This window comes from Aquarana catesbeiana, linkage group LG02, assembly GCF_042186555.1.
Source record: "Aquarana catesbeiana isolate 2022-GZ linkage group LG02, ASM4218655v1, whole genome shotgun sequence".
NCBI lineage: Eukaryota > Metazoa > Chordata > Amphibia > Anura > Ranidae > Aquarana > Aquarana catesbeiana.
The window spans coordinates 752,656,579-752,679,968 of record NC_133325.1 but is presented as its reverse complement, the minus strand read 5'-3'; the positions used below and the strand labels follow the sequence as shown (position 1 = coordinate 752,679,968).

Genomic DNA, 23,390 nt, shown 5'->3' with positions numbered 1-23,390 from the left:
CTGCTGTTTGTACAATCTATTAGGCTCTTACACTGATGAACCCGGTGATGGTGGAGGGCAGTCTTCCGACCCGCAATGTTGCTTTTCAAATAAAAAAAAAGAAACTGTCATTGTCCTGCAGAGGGGCGGAGACTTCTCCCAGCACAGCTGTCATTGGACACCGCCCGGGCACAAAGCTCGGCTCGCGCCTCTCATTCAGCCCCCGAGCAGGTCACGCCCCCTCCGCCCCTGATTGGCTGCCAGCTCCCCCCCTGTCCTGAACAATGACATTGTTCTCCCCGGTCTGGGTATAAAAAAACAAGGCTGCAGGCAAGGTGCTGCCCATCACTGTGTCACCACACAGCACAGAGCTACTGGGAACTGCTGCAACTATAGCCACAGAGCTCACAGAGCTGGCCATCTCCTCCAACAGACAAGTAAGTGGCAAGGTGGTCCCTGAGTCCAGGATGGCAAGGGGTTAAATGAGCCTGGGGAACTTTGCAACTTTGTATTCTACCCCATTGTCACCAAAATCAGGGAGATGGGCTATATATATATATATATATATATACTTACTGTCATTCCTACTGCACTGTCAGCAGACTTGAACTAATCAGTACCTAATCTGCCCGATCTGTAGGTTTGAATATGGTTGTCAAAAAAAAACAAAAACTTTGTTTCCAGTTTCAGCATACTTTTTGTTACATTGTCAGTGTTCAGTATTACATTTATTTTATGACAGTGTTCACTGGATACAATAGTCTGTATGTTACTATTGCTGTTGTTGGTGTTATTATTGTATCTTTTGTTATCAGCAGCATTGTTTCTCCTACGTAGTTTAGTAGATTGGACAGAATTGAGTGTCCTGAAGAGACTGGTATTCTCTTCTTTCCCCTGCTTTATGAGTTAATTGAAATGACCTACATTTTTTTGTGACCTCAAGAACTTGATTTTTGGATATTGAAAAGAATGCAGGGCAGTGTAGGGTGACTCCTTTAGTAAATCAGTCTCCCCCCTGTACTGTACTAAATTGGTATGTTTCTACCTATAGAACTTTACTGTATGCAACTTTGGTAGAGTCAGGTATGATTTAGGTGCTTGTTACTGAAGGGTGCCAAGCTACAAGCCCTCCTACTGACCCAGTGACTGTAAAATGAGGACCTGATCAAATCAATGTGTAAATGGGTATAATAGATGGAATCAGGGCTTTCCATCACTACAGTATAAACATTCTATTATACAGATGGGATACCAATGTAAGAGAATGAATATCAGGAGAAAGGTTGTATACAAAGGCAAGGGGTTAATTGATTCATTATAGATTGGAGATACAATTATCAGATATAACAAATGTTCTAGTTGCACTCTGTAAATTATCATGGGGTTAAATCATTTTTAACTATCAACTTTAGCTTAAACGTCTTACTATGTCACTGTATTGTATTTTTTTAGTGTCTATTTTAGTTGACTGCTTCTGCATTTTTATATCTCTCTAGATAGATAGATAGATAGATAGATAGATAGATAGATAGATAGATAGATAGATAGATAGATAGATAGAAAACCAGTCTCAACATAGGAAAATGCAACACTTTTTTGCAAATCTATCTATCTATCTATCTATCTATCTATCTATCTATCTATCTATCTATCTATCTATCTGGAATTTCTGCGTCACAATATATGTATATAGATAGATAGATATATCTATGTATATATATAGATCTATCTATATCTATATCTATATATATATATAGATCTATCTATATATATAGATAGATCTATATATATATATATAGATATATATACCTATATGTAGATAGATGGATATCTATCTATCTTGGAAAGCGTGGCCTAAACTCTTGGCACTATGTAAATCCTGTATAATACTACTAATATATACATATTTCTATATGACAATATATAATATTTATATGATATGTGACCATATCCCTCTGCTCCGCAGGTCCCCTTCACTCTCCTCATGGATTCTGACGCCAGCATGGGCTCTAGTCGAGCCTCCTCCCCCGAGGTGGATGACCTGTTCCTGCACATGCGGAAAGGAAGCGGTTTTTCGGCGGCCGTGTCCTCCTCTACCATGAGCGACTCCCCCGCGGAGCTGAGCGCTGAGCTGCGGAACGCCATGGCCATGGCGGCGGCTGCAGGGGACAAGCTGGGGGCGTTCAAGGCGGCGGCTGCGGCAGCCGCAGCGGCAGCGGCCAAGAAGGACAAGAAGCAGATGAGCGAACCGGAGCTGCAGCAGCTGAGGCTGAAGATCAACAGCCGGGAGAGGAAGAGAATGCACGACCTGAACATCGCCATGGACGGACTCAGGGAGGTCATGCCCTATGCCCATGGTCCATCCGTGCGCAAACTTTCCAAAATCGCCACACTGCTTCTGGCACGTAACTACATCCTGATGCTGACCAACTCCCTGGAGGAGATGAAGAGGCTGGTCAGTGAGATTTATGGGGGGCACCATCACCATGCAGCTGCTGCAGCCGCTGCGGCAGCCGCCTACCACCCATCGGCCTGTGGGGGCATGAGCCATGCGACTCCTTTATCTGGACACCCCGTTGGCCACCCTGTCCACCACCCTCTGCTTCCACCCACAGCTGCCTCCCTCTCAGCTGTCAGGGCAGCCCCACCACCCCCTCCCCCTCCTCCTGCCCCTCCATCCTCTAATCATGTCTCTCATGGTCTTCTCAAGGCCCCCAGCCCCAGTTCTGTCCCCTTGGGTGGAGGCTTTCATCACTGGAGTGGCATGCCTTGCCCATGTAGTATGTGCCAGATGCCCACTGCAGCTCACCATCACCTCAGTGGCTCCAGCTTACCCAGACTCACCTCTGATTCCAAATGACTTCCATGGCAAAAAAGCCCTTTAGAACTTTCCATGTACTTACCAGTCGGCCACGACTTGGAGCAATACTGCCATCAGGCAGAGTAGAGGACTGCCCTGCAGCTTTTAGGGGACGAGTAGATCAATGCTGGAAGGACATGTTCTATGAGGACTCCCCTTTAGAACAACGAAATATGGCAAAGAGGGGGGAAAGGACCGATTAAAGTCCGATACAAATACCAAGTAGACTGAGGTTGGTCGTATCAACAGTGGCACAGACAATACCATAGTGCAGAATGCTTTAATCATGTATGATGAAGTCTGTACGATCATACAATAGACACTAGTGTAAAGTGTTGAACGATTTAAAGGATAAGTCGCAAGGGCTGAGCTAAACGTGCGATTTTTCATCGCATCCACTTAAGTACGACGGAACGATCTACGAATGAAAGCGCAAACCTACCAGGCCTTCTACATACATCAGCAATGATTTACCAGGGCTCATCTGGTGCAAAATCGCACATGTAATGGTGTCTATACACACTTCAATTTCTTTTTTTTACCGATCGATGTACGATTTCTATCAACACAATCGAAATAGGCAAAACTTCCCTTTCCGATCGATTTAGACTTGATTTAGATCAGATGTGATTAAGCAAAGTCTATTGGCCAGGGAGGAAAATGATCAATCATTTTACATTCTTATCCTATTGATTTGATCAAATTAATTAAATGGGTATAACTTCCCTTCCGATCAATTTAACTGAGTTTATAGGTCAGGGCAGAAGATGATTGAACCTAATATTCTTATGTGATCAATGTGTGCATAGATGTGTGCGACCTATTGCATTAGGGTGTGAACCCCAAATCTCAAACACACGTGTATGTGTGTATATACAGTATTTATATACACACACTCATAAATAAATGTAAAAAACATTTAAAATGTATTAAAACATGGATGGTATCAGTAGAGCAGTGGACATGTCAGTAGGGCAGAGGTTGGTGTCAGTTTATTATTTTATTTTTTACAATGTTTTAGGAGCCCTGTTGGGGGAGCTTTGGTGAAATATCAGCAGGTATGTAGGGTGTGCCCAGGCACACCCGGCACGCCCCCTGCGCACACCTATGTGATTTGATCAAATTAATCGAAGAGGTATAACTTCCCTTCTGATTGATTTGGATTCAATTTAGATTGGATTTGATCAAACAGTCTATCGGCCAGGATGGAAAATTATTGATCATTTTGCATTGATCAGCAGTACTGAGATTCTCTGGTCATAAATTCGATGGTATTCCATCAATGAGATTGCATGGTGACAACAGAGATGTGATCAATAACTTAGAATTGGATTGTCCAACTATGGATTGAAATCAGAACAGGTTATCGACTATAGATTGATTATTTCTATTGGGAAAGATCGATCGGAAAGGAAATCGAAGCGTGTATGCCCACCAGTTGGATGAAAGATTGCACAAAGTTGGTTGATTGATAATAAGAAGGGAGTTTGGGTTCTGTTCAATGGTTCAGTCCATCTAAAACCATTACGAGATCATTTCTAAGTCCAAGGTCTGTCACTGAAAGACTAAAGTGACGTCATTGCTGCACAGGTTAATGATGCTGAGTTCTGGGTGTCAGTTGATTTTTTTTATTTGCTATTGCAAAGGGAAGGGGAGGAGGGTCCAGATCACTTATTTTTTGTCTGCAATGTTCTTAGCTTAAATCAATATCTAAAAGTCAATGCAAACTTTAAATCAGCAAACTGGGTATCCCAAGCCCAGCCACCCCCCTCCCCAACTTCATGCAAACTCTTCATTAACGTCTCTTTATGACCTGCTAGCTGCATCAACTGTCGCAAAGGCTGTCAGTTATGGCTAATCTGTGACAGATTTTAGATCACTGTCCCTCACATCTGTCACCCAGTTTTGATGAATAGAGCAATGGAAAACAAACGTCCAAGTTGAGTCCATACATCCTACCTGCCTGTCTTCCCTCTGAATTTCTCCTATGTATATCAAAAGGAGTTTGGGCGCACATTGACATTTGTGGCGCAAGTTGTATTTGCGGATTTTATTTTTGTTGCAATTTTAAAATAATATTTTAACTTTTTTTTTTTTGCAATTTTTTAATATTATTTCCTATTTCTTATTTCATTTTATTTATTACTTTTTTTTTCAAAGCTAAACCCTCAAACCGACCACTGCGTCATTTCAGCCTGGCTGTCTCTGTCACCGGTTTAATAGATGCCCCCCTGATGGGATGCTGATTGCAGGCAATGGAGACAATGACCAAATGGGAACAATGCCCACTGGGTTTGCAATAGAGAGGTGCACAGAGGCAGCTGGGAAGGGATACAGGCGCTATTTTATCTGGCAGCTTGTGAAATGAAATAGAGGGGGACATCAAAGGACTCTTAAAATGGACTCTGCAGCGGGATCAAGAAGGATTCTCTGCTGTAAAAGACTGACCATTCACTGGCGACCACCCACAACTCGATTGACTGCAGCCCAGATTGGAGAGGGTCACCCCCAAAACCCCAGCAATCCCCTCGTCCAATCAGCACGCCGCACCCCCACTGCCACAACTTCATTTCTTTTTCTTCTAGACATAAATTCAAAACTTTTATAGACCGATTTATTAACAACCTTAGCAGACGTCTTATCATTGTTTCCTTTTATTTTTATTTTAGAATTAAGGACTTGTAAATATATAAATATATAACTATATTCTATTTAACATTTTCATGATACATTTTGCGGTTAATAAACTCACAATAGGGGGCAATTTAGTAAAAGGTCTTAATTAGATATAAAATAAAATAAATAAATACATAAATAAAATAGGTATTTGGAGGGGAAAAAAACATCATATCGATGGAACTTCACGACCATTAGTAAAATACCCTTTTATTGAAATTTTCGTTCTGCACGATTTTTTTTTTGTTTTAAGTTTTTACATTGTGCCCATGCTTATTCAAAACGAATTTCTTTGTTTTCCTCTACGGTATGTGTTTTTATAAATAATTTGATAACAATGGAACGTCATGTTTTGTGCACTTATAGGAAAATTTACATTGAAGATTATTATGGCTGCACAGTGTATATAGTAAAGTTCTGTTATATCTATCTATCTATCTATCTATCTATCTATCTATCTATCTATCTATCTATCTATCTATCTATCTAAAACATGATAGCATCATTTTATATCTATATATCTATATATCTATAGATATATAGATATATAGATATCTATAGATATATAGATATATCTATAGATATCTATATATCTATATATATATATATATATAGATATATATCTATATCTATATATGTGTAACTATATAACTATATATATATATAACTATATATATCTAGATAGATATATAGATAGATAGATATATAGAATGATATAGATATATATATATATTTTTAATATAGATCTATCTATCTATCTATCTATCTATCTATCTATCTATCTATCTATCTATCTATCTATCTATCTATCTATCTATCTATCTATCTACCTACCTATCTGTCTATCTATCTATCTCTCTCTATATATAGAGAGATAGATATAGCTATCTATCTATCTATATCTAGCTATCTATATATATATATATATATATATATATATTATTCACAATTTATATATATATTTATAGATATATCTCTATCTATCTATCTATCTATCTATCTATCTATCTATCTATCTATCTATCTATCTATCTATCTATCTATATAAAATAACAGAACCTGTGCAAAAGAATCCAGTGCCACATCACCAGAATGAAAGTAAAAATCTCACAAGGCATTTGTTTCATGCTGGGATTTGTGGTTCCATTGCAAGTGAAAAGCGTTGGATTGCCTGACAGGCTTATTTACTTAGGAGTTAAGAAACTTCCTCCAGTAGTGTGACTATTCACTTCCATTATGCAATCAAGTAAAACGCAAATTCCTGTTTACTTATTGAAATCTGCAATTATTTGGATAATTGAAGTTCTTATTCCCACAATGTATTGTGTAAAGAGTCTCAACTCCTTTAGTAAATCAGCCTACTAAAGTTTAAGCTGTTCTATATCACTGCCTGCCTTGTGCTTACTCACTGCCTGCCTTTCCCCCTCCTTCACCACCCCACTGCCTGCCCCACAGAAAGTTTTGGTCACCTGTTTATTTTTGTATAAAAAAAAGAAAGAAAATGCTAAAATATTTATTACTTTATTTGTTTTGGACAGAAAGCGTTTGATGAAATGATTTAAATAAACGATTTTTTAAGTAAAGATCTTTCGTTTGTGTTTTATGAATGATCTATATGGCTTTGGAAACTGAAACATTTTGTTCTGAATTGTCTTCTATCCGTTTAAATTTAATTAAGTTTAGACATTGAAAGGATTAACAATAGGGAAAATGTGTGTTATAAAAAAAAGTAACAAACAATTATGGAGAATTGTAAAATGAAATGCTGTGAACAGAAGCACAAGACAACCCGCCACTGATTTGTTTTAGTTTAACATAAATTAAGTCTTGAATGGATTAATAATAGGAAATGATAGTGTTATAAAGAAGTAACAAACAATTAAAATATCATAATGGGAATAAATACTGCGAAAGAACCACCGAATACAAGTAAATTGAGCTAAACTCATTGTACATTGTACATTGTAAATAAAGTAAACAGCACACTCTGAAATTTACTGTGAACTTTGGCTAATCATGCAGCTAAAGCTGGTCATACATTTTACAATCTGATTGCAAAATCGACATTTAGATAACAGATATTAATTTAATATATGAAAATATAATACATATAGCATAACTTGTTGAGAGGTATGCAATGGGTTGAATTAATAAAAGAACAGAGGATTCTCGTAAAATTAATGTTCACTGAGCTTATAGTAAATACATTGAAGCTGTGTTCAGTTCATCCAATCAAGAATACAATTTTTTTTTTAATTTCCCTTGCATATGATTGGGTATTCAAATTGAGCACAGCCTCCCATTATTTACTAAACTCAGTGAATATTTACTAAATGAACAGCCTCTTTTAGTAAATGAACTCCAATGCATTGAAACTATCTATCTATCTATCTATCTATCTATCTATCTATCTATCTATCTAGATATAGATATATATAGATATATAGATATATATATATCTATATATATATAGATATATATATATATCTATATATATATAGATATATATATATATATCTATATATATATAAATATATCTATCTATATATCTATATATAGATATAGATATATATCTATATCTATATCTATATATAGATATATATATATATATATATATATATATATATATATATATATATATATATATATATATATCATTTGTGCAATTGCAAAATGAGCAAAAAAAAAATCCACTTTCACATATTAATTTTTCTGGGACCATTGATGGGCACACTTTACTAAGCAGATCCATGATTGTTCAAAAAAAAAAAAACCCCAAAAAAACAAAACATAAAACAAAACAAGTAACAGCATTAGTTCATTAGTTGCTTTAAAGACAAAAACCAAAAAATGGATTCTTTTTCAGCTTACCTATTTAGATGTGGTGGCTGGGTATTTTTTTTCTTTTCTTTTTTTTTTAGGCTTTTTTCTCTTTATTTTCACCTGGTGATCTGCCTACAAATCTGTTAAGACAACCTATTTATCAAACGTGTCAGTGTTGAGACAAACCATTTTCCACTGACAGAAGTGCTTACAATTGTCAACTTTTATTCATTTATGTAAAAATCTTTATCCCAAAAGAAAAACACAGTTGCTGTAACTACTTGCTTGTGGGTGCATGCACACTGGCTTAAAAATAGCTGCTTCTACAGGAGTTTTGTGTTTTGCCTGTAGAAGCAGCTCAATGTTATCCTATGGGGTTGATTTACTAAAACTGGGGAGTACAAAATCTGGTGCAGCTCTGCATAGAAACCAATCAGCTTCCAGATTTTTTTTTTTATATAGCTTAATTGAACAAGCTAAAGTTAGAAGCTGATTGGCTACCATGCACAGCTGCACCAGATTTTGCACTTTCCAGTTTTAGTAAATCAACCCCAATGTGTCCATGCTCATTAGGACGATTACAGGCATATTTTACGTTCAGCTTTGAGAGGCAGGAAAAAAACACCCTTCTGGTTCATGTATTTTTAATTGGAGCTTTCGGGCAGAAAAAAATGCTAAATTCTCTTGCCTAAACTTGCCTAAACTGTGTACAAAAACACTCTATATGAGCATTTTTTCTGCCAGGGGAACTGTTGTTTTTTTAAGCCCAGCATGCATGGAGTGTTATCTGGACTTGGACTTATTTTGTTAGACAAGTCCTAAATCTGCTAGTTCATCTACATTACCTTCTCTCCATGTGTATGGAAAATAATGATTGAATAGTTAAAGGGAACACAGCCTTACCTTATGTACTAAGCTAGGTGGACATTCACTTTTCTCAAAGGTCTTCACTGCTTTAGTAAATCAACCCAAGTAAGCAAATATAATTTCTTAAAGGGCCACTGTCATTGGAAATCATGTATTCTGATTACTGTATGAGATCATTCAGTATAAGAATTTCTTTATACCCTTAGCGCTGACCGTACGCTCATATGCGGTCTCTGCTTGAAGGGGTTATATCGGGTGATGCCTGCAGCTGCATGGTGGTGGGAGAGGTGCCCACCACCTTCCCGCCATGCTCCAGTCTTCTCCGCTGCTTACCGGACCCGCCGGTAGCGGCGGAGACAATCGCGTCCTTTCCTGTGGATGCCTGGCTGCCAAGTGAGGGGAAGATGGTCCCCGCTTGGCTCCATAGCATGGGAGGGCAGAAGCGACGTCAAGCTCTTATAGGAAACTTTTTTTTTTTCAAGTGACATTTATTTTATATTTTTTAATTGCATTTTAGTGTAAATATCAGATCTGAGGTCTTTTTGACCCCAGATCCCATATTTAAGAGGTCCTGTCATGCTTTTTTTTTTTTTAAAAAAAGACAGTGTCAAAATAAAAAATAAAAAGTAAAATAAATAAGAATTTTTTTTTTAAAAGCGCCCATCCCAATGTCGGGCCCGCATATGTAAACGATGTTCAAACCACACATGTGAGGTATCGCTGCGATTGGTAGAGCGAGAGCAGAAATTCTAGCTCTAGACCGCCTCTGTAACTCAAAACTGGTAACCTGTAGACATTTTTAAAGATCACCTATGGAAATTTGTAGGGGAAAAGTTTGTCGCCATTCCACGAGCGGTCGCAATTTTGAAGCGTGACATGTTGGGTATCAATTTACTCGGCGTAAAATTATCTTTCACAATATAATAAAAAAATGTAACTAACTTTACGGTTGTCTTATTTTTTAATTAAAAAATGTGTATTTTTTTCAAAAAAAAGTGCGCTTGTAAGACCGCTGCGCAAATATGGTGTAACAGAAAGTATTGCAAGGACTGCCATTTTATTCTCTAGGGTGTTAGAAAAAAATATATAATGTTTGGGGTTCTAAGTAATTTTCTAGCAAAAAAAAATGATTTTAGAAAGTGTCAAAAAGAGTCTTGGTCCTTAAGTGGTTAATACATACAGTAGGAATCAGAGAGCCATGTTCGTAAATTAATTTACTTTGTTTCCAGTGGCTTGACCTTCTTGACTTCTGGACTATGCTCCTGTTTGTATGCTGCCCCATAAAGGTGTTCTTGTTAAAGTGTATTTCCACTTTTGCAGTCAAATTTGAGAAAACTCCTCTATGCTTGTTATGTGTTCCCATTCACACAGCATGACAGTTTTTTAAAAATATTTCTTTCCTTTTAGATGTTTCTTGGGAGGAGGCGACATGGATAACTGCAAGGTTTTTTGAATGTCAGAGTGACTCTGTCCCAAGTCTGTCCTCATTAACATACAACGTAGGAAGCCCAGCGTCTACATCTTTAACCCTTTTTTTAGGACAGAGAGTGTTGAAATCTAGTTACGATTGATAATGACGATCTGTCTGCACAGTACAGACAGGGTTGATTATGGCACACAGCTGCACCCCCCCCCCCCCCCCAATAAACAAAGGGAAATGCGTAGGATATTTTCTTGCTTGAGAGTCCAGAAAAGAGCATCTAAAAAAGATAAGCTGCAATTTTTACTCTTTTTTTTTTAACCACTTGCTGCCCGCCATATAGCAGAATGGCGGTGGCAAAGTGGTTGCGATATCCTGACCGGATGTCATATAGCGTTCTCAGAAAAACAAGCCCCAGGGGGCGCGCATCGCGGCAATCGTTGTTGCGGTGTGTCAGTCTGACACACCACAACTCCGATCTAGGTAAAGAGTCTCTGACAGAGTGCCCAGGTAGCTGCCAATCAGTGCCCAGGCAGCTGCCAATCAGTGCCAGTGAAAAATGCCTACCAGTGCCACCAGTGATGCCTCAGTGAAATCCCGTGCCAATGCCAGCCATCAGTACCCTTCAGTGCCGCCTTTCAGTACCCATCAGTGCTGCCTATCAGTGCCCAGAAGTGCCATCTATCAGTGCCACCCATAAGTACCCATCAGTGCAGCCTTTCAGTACCCATCAGTGTCGCCTGTCAGTGCCCATCAGTGCCCACCAGTGCCACCTATGAGTGCCCATCAGTGCCGCCTATCAGTGCCCAGCAGTGCCATCTATCAATGCTACCCATAAGTACCCATCAGTGCAGCCTTTCAGTACCCATCAGTGTCGCCTATCAGTGCCCACCAGTGCCACCTATGAGTGCTCATCAGTGCCGCCTATCAATGTCTATCAGTGCCGTATATCAGTGCCACCTATCAGTGCTGCCTATTAGTGGCCATCGTCAGTGCCCATCAGTGCCATCTCATTGGTGTCACCTCATCGGTGCCGCCTTATCAGTGCCCATCAGTGCAGCTTATCAATGCCCATCAGTGAAGGAGAAAACTTACTTACTTACAAAACTTTATAACAAAAACAAAGAAAAACTTTTTTTTTAAACATTTTTTCTGTATTTTTTATTCGTTTAGCAAAAAAATAAATAACGCAGAGGTGATCAAATACCACCAAAAGAAAGCTCTATTTGTGGGAAAAAAATGATAAAAATTTAGTTTGGGTACAGTGTATGACCACGCAATTGTCATTTAAAAAGTGACAGCGCTGAAAGCTAAAAATTGGCACAGGAGTCAGCAGCATTGAAATTTGCAAATTGCAAATCCTGGGGTAAGAAAATATTTTACTGGGGAATGAAAACATTTAGCAATTGCAATTGCTGATCTCTCCTTCTGAAAATGCTTGTTGCTTGGCTGTCATTGTGACTCTCTTGCTATAATACTGCAAGTCTCTAACCCAGAAGAATACAGACAAGGAATTCTGTCATTTTTGACTTTCCTGATCTACATACTTGATCTGGGTCAGATGCTCAGAAAATATTGAGGTGAAAGACATCCAGACAGCTAGTATTTTACAGCCCTGAGCCCTCATATTTGGTGACTATTGTGCTATTGTTGTGTATTTGTTGGGAATAATGAATGGCAGTTGGACGGAGCTTAGCCTGCCAGACCAGGAAGTCAGACACTTGGTAAAACCTTCAGGCACTAAGTAAGAAAGTGAAACTGAATGAGAGGGACACATAGATTGTTGGCCATTAAATGCTGTTTAAGAATTAAAGTGATTGTAAATGATCATCTTGTAAAGCAACCCATTCAGTTTAAAATAGAAATGATAGGCAAAACATTTGTGTATAGATACACTATATTGTCAAAAGTATTGGGACACCTGCCTTTACACGCACATGAACTTTAGTGGCATCCCAGTCTTAGTCCGTAGGGTTCAATATTGAGTTGGCCCACCCTTTGCAGCTATACCAGCTTCAAATCTTCTGGGAAGGCTGCCCACAAGGTTTAGGAGTGTGTCTATGGGAATTTTTGACCATTCTTGCAGAAGCGCATTTGTGAGGTCAGGCACTGATGTGGATGAGAAGGCCTGGCTCACAGTCTCCGCGCTAATTCATCCAGAAGATGTTGTACCGGGTTGAGGTCAGAACTCTGTACAGGCCAGACAAGTTCCTCTGCCCCAAACTCATCCATATCTTTATGGACCTTGCTTTGTGCACTGCTCCAAATCATTTGGTGGAGGGAGGATTATGGTGCGGGGTTGTTTTTCGGGGGTTGGGCTTGGCCCCTTAGTCCCAGTGTAGGGAACTCTTATGCCCTGTACACACGATCGGACATTCCGACAACAAAATCCATGGATTTTTTCCGACGGATGTTGGCTCAAACTTGTCTTGCATACACACGGTCACACAAAGTTGTCGGAAAATCCGATCGTTCTGAACGCGGTGACGTAAAACACATACGTTGGGACTATAAACGGGGCAGTAGCCAATAGCTTTCGTCTCTTAATTTATTCTGAGCATGCGTGGCACTTTGTGCATCGGATTTGTGTACACACGATCGGAATTTCCGACAACGGATTTTGTTGTCGGAAAATTTTATAGCCTGCTCTCAAACTTTGTGTGTCAGAAATTCCTATGGAAAATATGTGATGGAGCCTACACACGGTCGGAATTTCCGACAACAAGGTCCTATCGCACATTTTCCATCGGAAAATCCGACCGTGTGTACAGGACATTAAGGCGTCAGCATACCAAGAAATTTTGGACAATTTCATGCTTCCAACTTTGTGGGAACAGTTTGGCAGTTTGTCTTTTGTAATACTGAGACTGCCTTTTGCAAGACCTTTTGTAAATTACCGCTGTGCCAAGTTGGGCCATGTTATACAGGTCCCGTTGCCACCTTGTTGAAATTTTGTGTTAATACACTTTACTGCATTCCTTGGCTTGAATTGCAATGTGCAATTACTCCACTTTAGGTACCAAATACCTGGTCCTCCCTACACTTGGGGAGCAGGGACCACCATGGCAGGGAGTGCCCTTAGCTCTGGTTCCAAAATTTGATGGGTCTAATATCTCACTAACGTAGTGGGAGGCGAGACTAGAGAGTGCCGTTAGTCTCTACCCAACCGGCTGATCGCAGAACTGGCTATTAACTCTCTGGAGGATGATGTCCACCAAGCTAATATGGCACTACCAGAGAATAAATGGGTTAGTTTAGAGCATATCGTGGCACGGTGGACTCACTTTGCTGTAGCACTACAAAAAATATGGAAATGGTTGGAGAAAAAAGACCTGCAAGGGTGTGCTGACATATGTGCTCCAGATAAACTGTTATGAGACCAATTCATTGGAGGGGTGAGTGCTGGACATATCTAGGGGACCTTACAAGAATGAGTGAGAGCTCAACCCTCCCTCACTTTCTATGATGTAGTGGTGGAAGCGTTGGCCCAAGAACAGGGGCAATGAGACCACTAGTATTAATACATGGGAGATGTTTTGTGGGCCTACAATAACACCGTCTGTGCATCAAGCCACAATTCTGACACATTCTGTTCTTCTTGATGTTTGGGCATAGTACTTGCTACTGAATGCCCCAGAGCATACTGCCCCCCAGAATCCCAAAGAATGGATGCTCGAATAGTGGTAACAGTTGAGGAAGGCTAAGCAGAAAATTCTCGAACGCCATCAATACATAGCCAAAGAAGCAGCCCTAGAACTACTCCCACTGCGACTGGATGTCAGTGAAAACCCCAACATTTTAAAGAAGGACCAAATTGGAGCCCCGATGGGTGACCACCTTGTATCGATTAGAAAAACAGTCGTTATCACCACCTATATAATATGGTGTCTGAAGGTCACAAAGCCAACAGGAAATGCCTCCATTGAAACCTGTTGAGGCTCTGTGTGCTGGGACGGGATTGTTTGGTCAGGTCCCCCACCGACTGGAAGGACTCCTACACTACAGACCTCCCTCCTATCCAGGAAGGCCCAATGGAATGGTACTTGCCCCCCATAGAGGCCCTATTTCAGGATCCCAACTGCCCTGGAGGTGAAAACCCCACTGTTCTTTTTGAGGATCAGGCAGCAGACTGGTTTGAGGAATCTGAGTGTCCCGATGAGCCTGTGGACTCCTCTGAGGATGGCATTGCCAACCCAAGTAAGGGTGTTATGCTTGCCCATGATAATCCCCACTCATCTGAGGCTCATGAGCAACCTCCAGTGAGTGATAATTCTGATATTGAGCTTGAGAATGATGGTGAGGTCGGCCCCCCTATCCGGTCTAAATGAGGGCAGTTACCGGTTAAGTTTTCTGATTGTCTTGTGTAAACGTGTTTGTTATCACTGCTTTTTTGTGCCTTATAACAAAGTATTTCATTATCTTTGCTTGGCTGCTGATGCCAAGGACAGCATCTGTCATAGAGGAGGAGGGAGTGTAGGCAGGTGCAGTTGGGCCTCCCTGCACAGGTGGCGCTGTTACAGCAGCCACCATGCAGAGAGGATGGAGGAGAAAAGGAACTCTTGTTCCTCTGAGGCCTCTGTAGATGTCATCAGGGGAGCAGCCTTCTGATTGGACGCTGCTGCACTGAATGACCTCTGCAGCCATCTTTAATGTAGGCAGTGCTAATAAATAGCACTGTCCCACTGCAGTTGGCTCGTATTTGCAAAGTGGCTAAGTCAGGGATAGGAACCTGCTGGGCAGGGACAGTATGACTAGCCTAAGGAGAGGTTCCAGTGGAGCAGGGACAGAGTAGGGACCTCACGTCTAAGCCCCCAGCTACGAACTCTTTCTGCCTGTTGAGTGTCTTTGCTGTCATACTGCCTTCCAGCCACCTTCTTAGTCAGAAGCTATTGGGCATTGTAAGCCTTCTAGAGTGTCTTCTGTAATACTGAGACCGCGTTTTGCAAGATTTTTTGTAAAGTACTTTTTTGTAAAGTACTGCTGTGCCGGGTTCGGCCGTATTATACAGGTCCTGCTGCCACCTTGTTGGAACTTTGTGTTAATACATTTTTCTGCTAAATTTTTTGGCTTCTGTGTGAAATTACTCCTCTTTGGGTACAGAACACCTGTCCCCGCCTACATGCCCCTAGAGTAAATGCAGCCATGTTTTACAATTTCAAGTTCAATGTTTATTTGAATGTTCATTCATGTAGGAATTGGTAGAATTAAAAAGATGTTCAGAACAATGGATAACTCTTTCATGTGTCTGTTTATTGATTTTCAGATAATTGAATGATTGCATATAAGTGTATTCAAATAGATTTCAAAGCCCGGGAGGCATTGGCATGTGCATCGCATGAGTTGTCTCCACATGTGTGATTTTTGTTTTATTTTCAGAAGAAAAAAAATGGTTTATCAAATGTGAGTACTCTATTGTCTGAGGGTATCCAAAACTTTTTTATTTTAGATTTGGGCTGCATAGAGAATAATTAAAGAGCCTGTTGACTGTGGACCTAATGTATAATAGTATGCCTATATTGTTTGCGATATGCAGGCTTTCATTTTTAACATCTGAGTGAATTAAAAAAAAAAATAAAGTGTATGAATCTTAATGCTACACAATCATAGGCTCCTCTTTTTTTAACATGCCACTGGAGCAAGTCTATGTCAGTTTGCATAAGAAGCTGTCCCAAGACCCAAATTTTGCTGGAGAAGCTGTATGGGCGACTAAGGCACCCTAGTGGACAGGCGGAGTACACACCACTACTGCGAGTATACAGGAGCCACTATGAGATCTGAGGGACATCCACTGGATACACTAACAAATTGAAGCCAAACTCCAGCTCACACTTTATAATCAGTTACAGCAAAGGTTTTTTTTTTCCTTTTGGAATAAAGGTTTTACATACATTAATAAAAGCAGATCATTGTAAGCACCCCCTCCCTGGGAGCAGTAAATTGTTTGTCTCATCCCTCTAATTGCTACATCTGCAAGAGAGCTTTTTCTTTTGAAAAACAACAGACTTACTGGCAGGATCAACAGGTGATATTATTGGAAACAAAGTCTGAAAAGGAAAACAAATGCAGCCACCACATGTAAGAATGTGTAAGCTACAATATAGTAAATGTTTGCTTTTGGGTTTAATATTGCTTTAGCAAAATGTAGGCTTTATCTGGATGTGCAGAGCTTAAATCGTAAAAACCTTAAATGTGAAATGGTTATAAAATCTAATATTTTTGGTGGAATTATTTAGCTGTGCTGTCACTGTTTCTCCAATCTATGCCGAATTCCTCCCTGTCTTGTCCTACCTTCACAGTTGACATTTATTCTCCAGCATAATACCCATTGGTAAGGTAGAGATACAAGCAGGCCAGCTTTACCAATCAGCATTGTTATGCGGCAAGATACTAGAAGGGTAGGAGCAGGTGAGATTTAGGGGGCACTAATTAGGAAACATTCTTTGTGTTTTTTTACGTTCAATAATTAGCCCAGAGTCAGCTGTAAGAACATCAGCCAGAAGAGGAGAAGCCTCAGCAATGCTCAGCACTGGCTTAAAGGGAGCAGAGGTTTGCCCAGAGGGCTGGGCCATGGCACAACACACAACAGGTGGAGAGATGGGAGGGGGGACCAGCCTGTAATCCCATTGTAATGTGCCAGGATTTGCAGGTATTGGAGCTGCTGCTCAGAAGGATTCATTTCCAATCCTCTCCTCCTAATTCTCCCTGGAGGAACGAAGACACAGACACAATAACTGCTTCACCAACACAGTTGTGATCTTTTTATTCTCATATAAATAAACTGAGATATATAAATATGTATGTATATATATATATATATATATATATATATATATATATATATATATATATATATAAAGTATCTCACACGAGTGAGTACACCCCTCACATTTTTGTAAATATTTTATTATATCTTTTCATGTGACAACTCTGAAGAAATTACACTTTGCTACAATGTAAAGTAGTGAGTGTACAGCTTGTATAACAGTGTAAATTTACTGTCTCCTCAAAATAACTCAACACACAGCCATTAATGTCTAAACCACTGGCAACAAAAGTAAGTACACCCCTAAGTGAAAATGTCCAAATTAGGCCCAAAGTGTCAATATTTTGTGTGGTCACCACTATTTTCCAGCACTGCCTTGGGCATGGAGTTCACCAGGTTGCCACTGAAGTCCTCTTCCACTCCTCCATGATGACATCACGGAGCTGGTGGATGTTAGAGACCTTGCGCTCCTCCACCTTCTGTTTGAGGATGCCTCACAGATGTTCAATAGGGTTTAGGTCTGGAGACATTCTTGGCCAGTTCATCACCTTTACCCTCAGCTTCTTTAGCAAGGCAGTGGTCATCTTGGAGGTGTGTTTGTGGTCGTTATCATGTTGGAATACTGCCCTGCGGCCCAGTCTCCGAAGGGAGGGGATCATGCTCTGCTTCAGTATGTCACAGTACATGCTGGCATTCATGGTTCCCTCAATGAACTGTAGCTCCCCAGTGCCAGCAGCACTCATGCAGCCCCAGACCATGACACTCCCACCACCATGCTTGACTGTAGGCAAGACACACTTGTCTTTGTACTCCTCACCTGGTTGCCGCCACATACGCTTCACACCATCTGAACCAAATAAGTTTATCTTGGTCTCATCAGACCACAGGACATGGTTCCAGTAATCCATGTCCTTAGTCTGCTTGTCTTCAGCAAACTGTTTGCAGACTTTCTTGTTCATCATCTTTAGAAGAAGCTTCCTTCTGGGATGACAGCCATGCAGACCAATTTGATGCAGTGTGCGGCGTATGGTCTGAGCACTGACAGGCTGACCTCCCACCCCTTCAACCTCTGCAGCAATGCTGGCAGCACTCATACATCTATTTCCTAAAGACAACCTCTGGATATGACGCTGAGCACGTGCACTCAACTTCTTTGGTCGACCATGGCGAGGCCTGTTCTGAGCGGAACCTGTCCTGTTAAATCGCTGTTTGGTCTTGGCCACCATGCTGCAGCTCAGTTTCAGGGTCTTGGCAATCTTCTTATAGCCTAGGCCATCTTTATGTAGAGCAATAATTCTTTTTTTTAGATCCTCAGAGAGTTCTTTGCCATGAGGTGCCATGTTCAACTTCTAGTGACCAGTATGATAGAGTGAGAGTGATAACACAACATTTAACACACCTGCTCCCCATTCACACCTGAGACCTTTTAACACTAACAAGTCACATGACATCGGGGAGGGAAAATAGCTTATTGGGCCCAATTTGGACATTTTCACTTAGGGGTGTACTCACTTTTGTTGCCAGCGGTTTAGACATTAACGGTTGTGTGTTGAGTTATTTTGATGGGACAGAAAATTTACACTGTTATACAAGCTGTACACTCACTACTTTACATTGTAGCAAAGTGTAATTTCTTCAATGTTGTCACATGAAAAGATATAATAAAATATTTACAAAAATGTGAGGGGTGTACTCACTTGTGTGAGATATTGTATATGTGTATATATATATATATATATATATATATATATATATATATTATATTCACCGCACTTTATTAGGTACACCTGTTCAATTGCTAATCAGCCAATCACATGGCAGCAACTCAATGCATTTAGGCATCTAGACGTAGTGAAGACGAATTGCTGAAGTTCAAACCGAGCATCAGAATGGGAAAATGGGAAAGAAAGGGGATTTAAGTGACTTTGAACATGGCATGGTTGTTGGTGCCAGACGGGCTGGTCTGAGTATTTCAAAAACTGCTGATCTACTGGGATTTTCATCCACAACCATCTCCCGGGTTTATAGAAAATGGTCCGAAAAAGAGAAAATATCCAGTGAGCGATAGTTGTGTGGAGGAAAATGCCTTGTTATTGTCAGAGGTCAGAGGAGGATAGGCAGACTGGTTCGAGATGATAGAACCATGACAAATCTGCAGCAACTGCGTGATGCTATCATGTCAATATGGACCAAAATCTCTGAGGAATGTTTCCAACACCTTGTTGAATCTATGCCATGAAGAATTAAGGCAATTCTGAGGGCAAAAGAAAGTCCAACCCGGTACTAGCAAGGTGTACCTAATAAAGTGGACAGTGAGTGTGTATTGTAGTGGAGTGTCTCAAAGGGAGCCTGGAAAAGTCCTGTTCGGGGGTTTACACATCTCCCAGGCTCCTCTCATACACTTTTGGAGACCTCTGATTATATATCCAGTTCGGATTTTGGCAATTTAGGCTCACCTGGAACTCAGAGTCAGTGCTCGTGATCCCAGGGAACAGACAAGTCACGTCTTCCCCTACATTTTACACAATTTCATGAAAATGCTAAAAACACACAAGCAATCATAATTCACCCTGCTGATGTCAGACCAGTACAAGATGGACTCTGATTTTCGCTTTTTCGTTTCCTCAAAAGTTTTGGCATTGGAGTCAAAGGGTTGGGTGAAATTAGGGTGGTGCTTGATGGTTTTGTAAAGATGAAATGGGCTTTAAATGGCTTCTGGTTATGGAAGCTCCTTTCAACTATTTTTGATCTTTTCTTGTGCCAAAAACACCCCTGATGCTTGCCAGAGACCATGTCATTTTTGCCTAGTTAGAGATCAGCCTTTCTCAACCTTTGTACCCCCAAGGAACCCTTGGAAACTTTTTAGTTTTAGGGGATCCCCTGCTAAAACTAATACATCGGGGTCAGTGGGAAAGTGCCCCTTACATTGATGGTCAGTGGGAAGAATTACCCCATTATAGTGGTGATTCGAATGCCACCCTCACAGTAGCATTGGCCCTGGAACTATGCCAGATCCATCAAATAGGAGGTCAATTGGCCAAAGCTCAAGGAACCCCTGATGACCTCTGAAGGATCTCTAGGGCTCCATAGACCCTTATTGAGAATGTCTGTTTTAGATAAATCATGTAAAAGAAGGTACTATTTCTACTGATAATTATGTAAGCTGGCAATGTATTTTCTATTGATTTATGTTTTGGAGTGAAACTTAAAGCCCAACTCCGGTCAAAATATTTTTTTTCTCATGCAGTGGGGCTGTGTCTGCATTGCTCATAACTGCTCATTTTGTCTAGAGGTGAACACAGAGCCTATACTCACCCTATCCTTCAGAAAACAGCGCTCCCCCATGTCCAGCGGTGGACTGGTCCAGGACTCTTTATGTCCAGAGCCAGATATGGTTGTAATGACGTCAGGAACATTCCACCACCCAAGACCTCTAGAGCGTGTTGGGGGGGTGGGGGGGTCAGAGTCCCCCCCAAACATCAGAGCCTCTCCACCACCACAGAGTCATCCCATCACATCAGAGTCCCCCCAAAACATCAGAGCGGCCTCATCACCACACAGTCCCCCCCATCATATCAGAGCCCCCCTATCATCACAGAATCCCCCATCACATCAGAGTCCCCCTATCACATCAGAGTCCCCCCATCACATCAGAGCCCCCCAATAACATCAGAGCCTCCTTACCACCACACAGCCCACCTATCACATCGGAGCCTCCCCATGACCACAGAATCCCTCCATTACATCAAAGTCCCCCCATAACATCACAGCCTTCCCATCACCACATGGTCCCCCATCACATCAGAGTCCCCCCAAAACATCAGAGCCTCCTCATCACCACACAGCCCCCCATCACATCAGAGCCTCCCCATCATCCCAGAATCCCCCATCACATGGGAGTCCCCCATCACATCAGAGTCCTTCAATAACATCAAAGCCTCCTCACTAACCATACAGTACCTCTATAACATCAGAGCCTCCTCACCACCACACAGTCCCCTATCACATCAGAGCCTCCCCATCACCACAGAATCCCCCATCACATCAGAGTCCCCCCATAACATCAGAGCCTCCTCACTACCACACAGTCCCCCCCATCACATCAGATCCTCCCCATGATCACAGAATCCCCCCATTACATAAGGGTCCCCTCCATAACATCCCAGCCTCCCCATCAGCACAGAGTCCCCCATCACATCAGAGTCCTCCAACAACATCAGAGCCTCCTCACAATCACACAGTACCCCTATCACATCAGAGCCTCCCCATCACCACAGAATACCCCATCACATCAGAGTCCCCCATAACATCAGAGCCTCCTCATCACCACACAGTCCCCCCCATCACATCAGATTCTCCCCATGATCACAGAATCCCCCCATTACATCAGGGTCCCCCCCCCATAACATCCCAGCCTCCCCATCAGCACAGTGTCCCCCATCACATCAGAGTCCCCCAATAACATCAGAGCCTCCTAACCGTACAAAACAGTCTTTTTTCCTTTATAGTGCAAAAATTAAAAACTGCAGAGGTGATCAAATACCACCAAAAGAAAGCTCTATTTGTGGGAATAAAATGATAAAAATTTAAATTTAGTTTGGGTACAGTGTTGCATGACCACGCAATTGTCATTCAAAATGCGACAGTGCTGAAAACTAAAAATTGTCCTGGGCAGGAACGGGGGAAAGTGCCTGGTACTGAAGCGGTTAAGGAAATGTAAGTTTTGCTGAAACACCATGGACAGCTCCCAACTATCCAGCCTCTCCCAATGTACAGAGGGTTCAGCTAGTACTGAATAACTAATTACTTCTTTGGGAGGGGGAACCCAGCTAGAGGGCATCCATGCCAGCTTTACACTTCAATCTCCTATATGTGCAGCTGGATCTCAGGCTGTACTAGGACCATCAGAAGTAAGAGATCATCTTTATTTTTTATTTGCAGTCAGTGTCCAGCAATTCTTTGTATTATATTGGCTCTACTACAGACAGCTGCATGCAGTCCAAGAGCCCTATAGGTAACTAATCACAATGGCAGCACCCAGAGTGAATTATCTTTACTCTGTACACCTTAAAGTGGAGCTCCAGGCTCTTTTAGAAAAAATACTGTAGCTGCTGACTTTTAATGGTAGGACACTTACCTATCCACGAATCCAGCGAGCCGTCTTCACCCGAGCCGATTTTTCAATCTGCTCTCGGTTGCTGCTGCCGCAATCTCGGCTAAGGGTAACCTGCAGTTCACAGCCGATTCCGTACTGCGCATGTGCAAAGCGTGCTGTGCTTTGTGAATGCCTAGCAGCGGGGGGAGGAGGGCAGAACTTCAGGCTAAGTTTGCCGCAGTGAAATCCGCCAGAAGTGGGTACCTATCAAAACCAGGTACCCGCTCCCCCCTCCCTCCGAAAGGTGCCAAATGTGCTAAGAGACAGTAGTAAGAGCCAATGACTGTCAATCAAATCTTGTAGGTGGGGAGGGCAGGGGAGTGGGGCCAAGCTGTGCTGTGTGTGTCTATAGAAGCACATAGACAGCTCAGGATCGAGCCTGCAAGAGTGCCCCAAAGTAAAAAAGGAGGAGAAGCAGAGCTCCGGTGGGGGACCTGGGGAACCCCAGAAGAGGAGGATCGGGGCTGCTCTGTGCAAAACCATTACAGAGCAGGTAAGTATATGACTTTTTTATTTAAAAAACAAAACCTTTCAATCACTTTAAAGTGGGGTTCCACCCAAAAGTGGAACTTCCGCTTTAAGTACTTGTGACTCCCTGACATGCCACATTGGGCACGTCATTTTTTTTGGGGGGGGGGAGCGGGTACCTGGTTTTCACAGGTACCCAGCTCCCACTTCCTCTCCTGGCACCACGGCACCGAGCAGAAGTTCACCTCTCCCCCCTCCCTCCCTGTAATCTTCTGGGACACAACACAGATCCCAGAAGATTGCCCGGCCATTCATAACGTGCAGCGCAGCTCGCATATGCGCAGTACGCGCCCACACTTGCAATGCCGGCGTCGGGGAG

The 23,390-nt window shown here is 41.6% G+C and overlaps 1 protein-coding gene across 1 annotated transcript; it reads left to right on the top strand.

The window, feature by feature from the left end:
* The first annotated feature begins 313 nt into the window (after window positions 1-313).
* OLIG2 (oligodendrocyte transcription factor 2) lies at window positions 314-4,998 on the top strand. The gene is made up of 2 exons (XM_073617140.1): window positions 314-416; window positions 1,946-4,998. Exon 2 carries the CDS (start codon window positions 1,964-1,966, stop codon window positions 2,837-2,839), a length of 876 nt encoding a protein of 291 aa, XP_073473241.1. The 5' UTR covers window positions 314-416; window positions 1,946-1,963; the 3' UTR covers window positions 2,840-4,998.
* Window positions 4,999-23,390: the final 18,392 nt, after the last annotated feature.

Coding starts and splice junctions, on each gene's coding strand:
- OLIG2 (XM_073617140.1), top strand. CDS start 1,964: ATGGATTCTGACGCCAGCATGGGCTCTAGTCGAGCCTCCTCCCCCGAG.